General features: G+C 47.5%; 1 protein-coding gene across 1 annotated transcript; it reads left to right on the top strand.

Moving 5' to 3' along the window:
- The first annotated feature begins 1,238 nt into the window (after positions 1-1,238).
- On the top strand, positions 1,239-8,317 carry lox (lysyl oxidase). The gene is made up of 7 exons (XM_030725703.1): positions 1,239-1,836; positions 2,201-2,309; positions 3,494-3,625; positions 3,754-3,910; positions 5,618-5,713; positions 5,861-5,976; positions 7,538-8,317. The coding sequence occupies exons 1-7, from the start codon at positions 1,317-1,319 to the stop codon at positions 7,542-7,544; spliced, it is 1,137 nt and encodes a 378-aa protein (XP_030581563.1). The 5' UTR covers positions 1,239-1,316; the 3' UTR covers positions 7,545-8,317.

The following is an 8,317-nucleotide window of genomic DNA, read 5'->3' as shown; positions in this document are numbered from 1 at the left end:
TCAGTCTATAAGAAAAACTTGGTAAGATTTTAGTTCAAATGTCTTTAACTGACTCCTTCGGTACATGCAGCTCTTCTTTTTTCTTGCATGAAAATCAAACTGTCTCCACCTCAGTCAGAATGACTTTGTCCTCCTGCACGGAGAAACCCGCCCACAGCGTTCACACCTGAGCGTCGTCCTGCATGTTGGTCGTCATTCGTTTTAAATCAGAGATGTTTTCTGTTTTCTGCCATTGAGCAAAGTTCAGTTTGGAGAAAGTTGGTGCTCCTGAGCTACGTCTGCACTTTGGGTTTTGGCTGTGACATGAACTATAATTGTGAGGCCTGGAAAAAAAAAATAGGACAATGTGTGAAACGGCTGCCTTCCACATGTTCGGTGTAAAATCAGGAGCCTCTTTAGAGCACGTGAAGGCAGAGACTCTCACTCTGGCCTATTAGTCTGCGATGCTTCAACTTTAAAGATGTTTCTTTGATCTCAGAGCAGCCGCTCAGTCTTATTTCATGTGTGAGCGTCTGCAGTTTTTCTGAAGTCTCTCACACAGAAAATAAAGTACATTTCTGTTCCTGCAGCAGCACAAAGGCTAACCCTAACCCTCACACAGACAGGCCTGAACCTCCTGGTACCCACTGATTTATCGTATTTTGTAATCTTAATTAACACTCAGAGCTTTACTACATCTGCACCTAGGACCGATTTCAGTAATTCATGTAACATTCATGTATTCAGACTGTGAGACTGGTGACGGGTAGAGTTCAAACCCCGAACCCTCCTGCTGTGAAGCAACAGAGTTAACCTCTTCATGACCAAACTGATCAGACAAACACAGATACATACTGAAACCTGCCAGAATACATTAACTGCTTTCATTCAAATAAAAAATAGTAAAGCCTTAAAATTACAGAGAAAATGTCACCTATCAGATTATCTCCTGATAATAATATGCCTTAAAATCTAGAAAAAAAATGGTGTAAATATGCAACTTTGCATTAGCTCTCAAAAAAGTGCACGTGGTTACCCAATAACTGGCTTTGGGTTACATTGTGTAGATTATACTTGGAAATGGACTTTCAGTACATCTTTAATCTGAGGGAACGTGGACATTAAAATATTCAGTCTGAGCCGTGTTTTTTCTCATTTTTGAGTTGACTCGGAATAAAAGAGTCAAAGAGCCACAGCTGATACCGTACCTCCCTCCCCCTCCCCTCCCCCCTCCTCTCAGGAGCAGTTGAGCTCAAACACTTGAGAGGAAGTCCTCGGACCAGCAGCTGTGTGGTTAGAAGAAGAGCATACTCTACAGGACACTGTGATCATTAACAATGAAGGAACTCTCCTCCATCGTGCTGCTGCTTTCTTTTGCTCACATTTGTTTCCTCTGTGCTTTTCTGGATGAAGCTCGCGCTCAGGAAGGTCCAGCCGGTGATGCCCTCCAGCAGGGGTTGACATGGCAACATAATGGGCAGGTTTTCAGCATCCTGAGCCGCGGCTCTCAGTACAGGCCCTCAGAGAGGAGGCAGAGCGGGTCAGCCGGCCGCGATAACCCCGTGGTTGTTCTCAGCAGCGCTAACGACACGACCCGGGGCTCCCCGCGGGTCCCTGCGGCCAGCAGCTCGGCGCAATTGCGCGCCATGACGCACCAGCGGCGGCAGCGGCCTCTGCCCGGCAGCGAAGGCGGCACTGGCACTGTCGGACGGGAAGACGAGATGGTCGGAGATGATCCCTACAACCCGTACAAGCCGTCCAACTATGACCCTTACTATAACTACTACAACTCTTACTACAGACCTCGACCTCGGGTTCCTCCCCGACCCGGTTATGGCACCAGCTACCACCAGAACGGTAGGAAACCCGACTTTTATTTATTTGTTCTTAAGGACAAATCATCATGAAACAGTCATGACCGAAAATAAGTGACAGGAGACTGTGAGCTCACCATATATTTAACTTTAACTAATACATTTATTTAATCTGTAACCACATGTCCTTCCTCCGTGTTAATCATGCCTGCAGATGTTTCTGCATAAAGCTGCTGTAATAGCCTGTTTCTGGTTGGATCATTTGGCCACTTAATGAGTTTGTCTTCAACTTAAACCTACAAGTGCAAGCACACCGAGTCTTAGTGGCTCACTGAGCCAAGGGGGTGATGCCACATCAAACCGGTGTGTTAGATGGCCCGTAAGAATCTGCTGTGTCCTGTTCGCAGGACTCCCTGATCTGGTTCCTGATCCATACTACATCCAGCTCGCCACCTACGTGCAGAGACTGCCCATGTACAACCTGCGCTGTGCCGCAGAGGAGAACTGCCTCGCCTCGTAAGCTCACACACTCCTAACAGCAGACCCCAGATCTGCTGCCTTTTCTCTGATAGACTTCCACAGGAAGAACCCTGTGTGAGAGTGAGCTGTAACCTCACTCTCCTGTCACTTAGAGTGACTGACTGATGGAGAAACTGAGGGTGTGAATGGAGCGAGCAGCTTTTTCAGCTGTAGACTGGAGACAGTATAAAAACAGGAGCGTCTCATTTCCTTCTCTCTGATTTCAGAGTCTCAGCTAATACCGAGCAGCACAGCCCATCAAATACTTTTACTCTCATTGAGATCATTTCTGTGTATGACGGTAAAATGTGAAGCCAAAACTGACCGGTTACTCCAACGTCACTCAGCAGCGCCCCCTGCTGTGTATACGTCACCAGGTCTCTCAGTTAGCAACAACTTCAAAGATATTCAAAGATTATTTTTCTCAGTAATTTACGGAATAAGTGTTTTCCAACTGCCACACCTTTATTTTTATAACAGCAAAGCTGAAGACAAAACGTCTGAAGTCTGTAAGGTTTATAAACTGTGTCTGAATAATAAACAATGCATATATTAAATTAAATGTGAAGATAAAAAGATAATTACCATATGAATGTATAATCAACTGGAAATGCAGCATTGTTACTGTGTCATAATGTGTATGATTAGGAGAAGCAGCTCCCATTGATTCTTTAAATGTGTTAATTTCTCTGAAGAACGTCATGGATGACAAGTTTCACTGGTACAAACACTTATCACAGTGGTATGAACTGCTGTATATGAGTCCCAACCAAATATTAAATTTGTTCTTTTGCTTTTTACACTCAGGTCTGGGCTGTGATGGTTTTAATAACACAAACCAGACACAGCACCTTCACACATTTTCAGGCCTGCAAAAATATTTTACTTCATGTTTTCTTACAAAAAAATATAAGCATCACGTTAAAATACTAAATTCCAAAATAGCAACATGCAAATCATTCTCTGAGGAATATGGGAGGCTCCAGGTCTCCAGAGTATAAAGGTGCATACTGGCCCAGGATTGGCTTTCAGACAAACAGATCAGGCTCATGGGATCAATTCTTCTGCAAAGTAAAGCTCAAACACAGCTGTAGGGAATAAACTGTGAGAAATGTCTCTGGAGGAAGGCTTTAAATGATCAACCTGATGGCTTAACTTCTGTGTTATCCCTCCTCCTCGAGGTCCTCTCGTTATTCTCAGGATTATGACACCAGAGTTTTGCTGCGGTTTCCTCAGAGGGTGAAGAATCAGGGAACGGCCGACTTCCTGCCCAGCAAACCTCGATATGCCTGGGAGTGGCACAGCTGTCATAAGTAGGTAGCTGGCTGAAGGAGTGTAACATGGTTATGTTGGTATCCAGTGGTGTTCCTGGACTCGTGACTTCCCTACAATTATTTGGTATTTTATTGCCACAGTGTGACCTTATTGTGGTGTTGTTCAGTCACTTCCACAGCATGGACGAGTTCAGCCTGTACGAGCTGATGGATGCCCGAACTTACAGTCATGTGGCTGAGGGTCACAAGGCCAGCTTCTGTCTGGAGGACACTTCCTGTGACCCAGGATACTATCGTCGCTTCGCGTGCACCTCGCACACTCAGGTACACAAAAACACAAGTGTTACAGTCATTTTGGGCTCATTTAACTGAAGCGGTTTCAATTCTATGCTGGATTACTTCTGTGTTTCCAAATGTCACTTCAATAAGGAGAAATCACAAAATGACTGAACATGATTCATTGAAACACCGAGTTTGAGGGATAAACCGTTTGGAGATTAGACTGCAATAAAGCTACATTGCAAAATGGAGCAGTGTTGTGAAGTAGGGCAGATGCTGGTGGTGGCAGAGGTGAAGCAGGAGGAGAAGGGGCCAGGATGGGGCAGAGATGGGGAGGAGATGGGGGCAGAGATTGGGAGGAGATGGGGAAGAGACGGGGAGGAGATGGGGAGGAGATGGGGGCAGAGATTGGGAGGAGATGGGGAAGAGACGGGGAGGTGATGGGGAGGAGATGGGGAGGTGATGGGGAGGAGATGGGGTGGAGATGGGGAGGTGATGGGGAGGAGATGGGGTGGAGATGGGGAGGAGATGGGGTGGAGATGAGGTGGAGACGGGGAGGAGATGAGGTGGAGATGGGGAGGAGATGGGGTGGAGATGAGGTGGAGACGGGGAGGAGATGAGGTGGAGATGGGGAGGAGATGGGGTGGAGATGAGGTGGAGATGGGGTGGAGATGAGGTGGAGATGGGGAGGAGATGGGGTGGAGACGTGGTGGAGATGGGGTGGAGATGAGGTGGAGACGGGGAGGAGATGAGGTGGAGATGGGGAGGAGATGAGGTGGAGATGGGGAGGAGATGGGGTGGAGACGAGGTGGAGATGGGGAGGAGATGAGGTGGAGATGGGGAGGAGATGAGGTGGAGATGGGGTGGAGATGAGGTGGAGATGGGGAGGAGATGAGGTGGAGATGGGGAGGAGATGAGGTGGAGATGGGGTGGAGATGAGGTGGAGATGGGGAGGAGATGGGGTGGAGACGAGGTGGAGATGGGGAGGAGATGAGGTGGAGATGGGGAGGAGATGGGGTGGAGAAGAGGTGGAGATGGGGTGGAGATGAGGTGGAGACGGGGAGGAGATGAGGGGGAGATGGGGAGGAGATGGGGTGGAGATGAGGTGGAGACGGGGAGGAGATGAGGTGGAGATGGGGAGGAGATGGGGTGGAGATGAGGTGGAGACGGGGAGGAGATGAGGTGGAGATGGGGAGGAGATGGGGTGGAGATGAGGTGGAGATGGGGAGGAGATGGGGTGGAGACGAGGTGGAGATGGGGAGGAGATGAGGTGGAGACGGGGAGGAGATGGGTGGAGACGGGGAGGAGATGGGGAGGAGACGGGGAGGAGATGGGGAGGAGACGGGGAGGAGACGGGGAGGAGACGGGGAGGAGATGAGGTGGAGACGGGGAGGAGATGGGGTGGAGATGAGGTGGAGACGGGGAGGAGACAGGGAGGAGATGGGGAGGAGATGAGGTGGAGACGGGGAGGAGATGGGGAGGAGACGGGGAGGAGATGGGGAGGAGACGGGGAGGAGATGGATCACACCAATGAGAAAGTGAAAGGCAGACGAGCACTGAGATTTATGGCACAGGGGACAGAGGCTCACAGAAGAACATGACTGGGTGAGAGGACAGGATGAAGTAGCAGCCCAAACACCAGGGATGAATGCAGCACTTCCTTATTGACGTCATGTTTCATTAAAATTGTGGTGTGAATGTTCATATTCGGTGCAGAGGATTGGACTGTGTTTGTTTCTTTGTTTCTAATAGGGTTTGAGTCCAGGTTGCTATGACACCTACAATGCTGACATCGACTGTCAGTGGATCGACATCACTGACGTCTCTCCTGGAAAGTACATCCTCAAGGTCTGAGTCACGTGTTATGGTTCTTATTACTCAAAAAAATCTCCTTGGATGCGTAAATGTGGCCACTTCAATAAATGCAGCATTTCTTCCCATTATTAATGTGGTCTCGAGATGTTCACCTCCTGCTCGATGGCTGTTATGATACAGGTGACAGTGAACCCCAGGCAGCAGGTTCCAGAGTCCAACTTCAACAACAACGTGGCTCGCTGTGACGTTCAGTACACGGGCACCGCGGCACACGTCTCCGGATGCACCGTGACAGCGTGAGAAACTTTCTCCTTCACTCATAATTCAGACTGATGTGGGGATGAAAAACAGCAAATAGAATCACAAATACGAATACCTTTATTAGTCCCACAATGGGGAAATTACAGTGAACAGAACACCCATCCAAGAAATACACAGAGGCAAACACAAACGGGGGGACAGGTGTCTGAGGTCATGCAGCCGTTTTGCCGGCGCTACCTTTAGCAGGAAAACAGAAAGAGATACACTGGGATAGGTAGGTTCAAAAAAATCATCTGGTACTGTGTTCATTATGAACACCTTACGAGGGTCCAAAAAAACACCTCAGCAAAGCAGCAGCACATTTAAAGCCTGGAGAGCACTAGGGTGGGTAGGGGAGGGGCTGCCAGCGGAGACGAGCAGGATACTGTGAAGACCAGCAGTTCATGATAAGATGGTACAGTCAGCCTTGGTTGCCAGGATACCAGTTCATACAGGTCACACTTCCTGTGACTCTATCATGAAGCCACGATGAGAACATGAACAGCCAACAGTTACACACTGAGCTGTGACACAAACTGAACCTTAGTCTTATTGTCAGCTCTAATGGCTGTCCAGGTATGTGATATGAAAAATTAATTGACTGTGATAGGCAGACGACCACTCACACCTACAGCCAGAATAGGATCACTAATTGCAGTGCAGCAGGGTGGAGCGGGTGGAGGCGAGTGTCGGGGGTGAGCTATGACAGAAGGAGAGCAGCCAGAGTGAAAGGATGGTGGTGAGACGGTGGCTCTGACACAAAGACAGGAGGCTGAGCTGAAGGTGATCAGATCTTCACTGGGAGTGAGCAGGATTAGAAATGAGCCATCAGAGGGACGGCTCAGGCTGAGAGGATTTGGACATGTGCGGAGGAGAGAGAGTGGATACACTGGAAAAAAGGGTGTTAAATATGGAGCTGGCAGGGAGGAGGAAAAGAGGAAGACCTCAGAGAAGATTCATGGATTCATGCAGACGCTGGTGTGACAGAGGAGGATGCTGAGATAGGGGTGAGATGGAGGCTTAACCTAACATGAATATCTTTGGACTATGGAAGGAAGGCAGCTTACCTGGAGAGAACCTGTGCAGGCACAGGGAGAACATGAAAACTCCCCACAGAAAGATCCAGCTAGACGGTTGTCAAACCAAGAACCTTCTCACTTTAAGGTGATGGAGCTAAGCACTGCATCACTGTACAGTATCCTGGTAAAGCCCAGAAAGAGCTGGATAACTCAGCTATCTTTGTGAAACAGAGCCTGGGAGAAGATGCAATCACAGCCATGAGTTTGACATGTGTTCAGGTCTAACTGTGTTCTGCTGATTGATAGAAAAGATTTGTTCATTATTGTAAGTAATAAAAAGGATCTGTAGGTGAAGAGCTCCACCATATTTCCTGACTTTGTTCTGAAGAACAGAAACACGGTCTCTGCAGAAACTTTCTCCCATCACACTGAACCAGAACTGTGGCAGAACAGAGACACTTAAATTCAGCCTAGAAATCAGGAGCTGAAAACAAAGGTTATGGATCAGTCATCAGGACGTTTGCTTTGCTTCTTGCAGCTACTGAGGTGACTCCTTGGATACGAGAAGACGGACACAGACAGACGACGCGGAGCCGCACGGGAGTTACAGTTTCAGTTTGTTCACATGTGAGTCAGATGATTCAAATATACTCAGGAAACACCTGAAGTAGGGACGATATGCTGATTAGTATTTTAGTATTTTCACGTTACTGTGGATGTCAGTAGTTCTGATTCATTACATGTGTGCTGTATTGCTACACTTTTTGCTTACGTACTGGAGTTACTGGTGTCTTACTTTTTTTAAAACATTTTGTTTTTATATCCAACATAAAACTTTGTGACAGAAGCTCATTTTCACCATAAGCTGATTAGATTCAGTTTTTGATGGGACATCATTTCAGGGCCGAGTGAGTATCAATTTGTCAGCTTTGATATCATTTATTTTTTTCCTTTGATTTCATCTTCCTGTGACCTCTCCAGCTTTTCCTTTGTTAGACTTCAAACAACGATTTCCTGAAACCAAAGAGTTTATTTTGTGATTGCACAGAAACCTGCATGCTCTCTCTGTGCTCCTGCTTTTACCTGTAGTATTAATTTAATGTTTGAAACTTTAAACTCTGCTTGGTGAGTTTCTCAGCGTTTTCACATGAACTGGACTCACAGTTCAGCTTTAAACATCCTGTAAGGTTTAATATGCTTCATTGGTGCTACAGATAAGAGCCGGAGTTTGGTGCTAAAATATGAAGAAGTGTGTGTGTGTGTGTGTGTGTGTGTGTGTGTGTGTGTGTGTGTGTGTGTGTGTGTGTGTGTGTGTGTG

Source organism: Archocentrus centrarchus, unplaced genomic scaffold, assembly GCF_007364275.1.
Source record: "Archocentrus centrarchus isolate MPI-CPG fArcCen1 unplaced genomic scaffold, fArcCen1 scaffold_68_ctg1, whole genome shotgun sequence".
Taxonomy (NCBI): Eukaryota; Metazoa; Chordata; class Actinopteri; order Cichliformes; family Cichlidae; genus Archocentrus; species Archocentrus centrarchus.
This window is presented reverse-complemented; position numbering and strand designations above follow the sequence as displayed.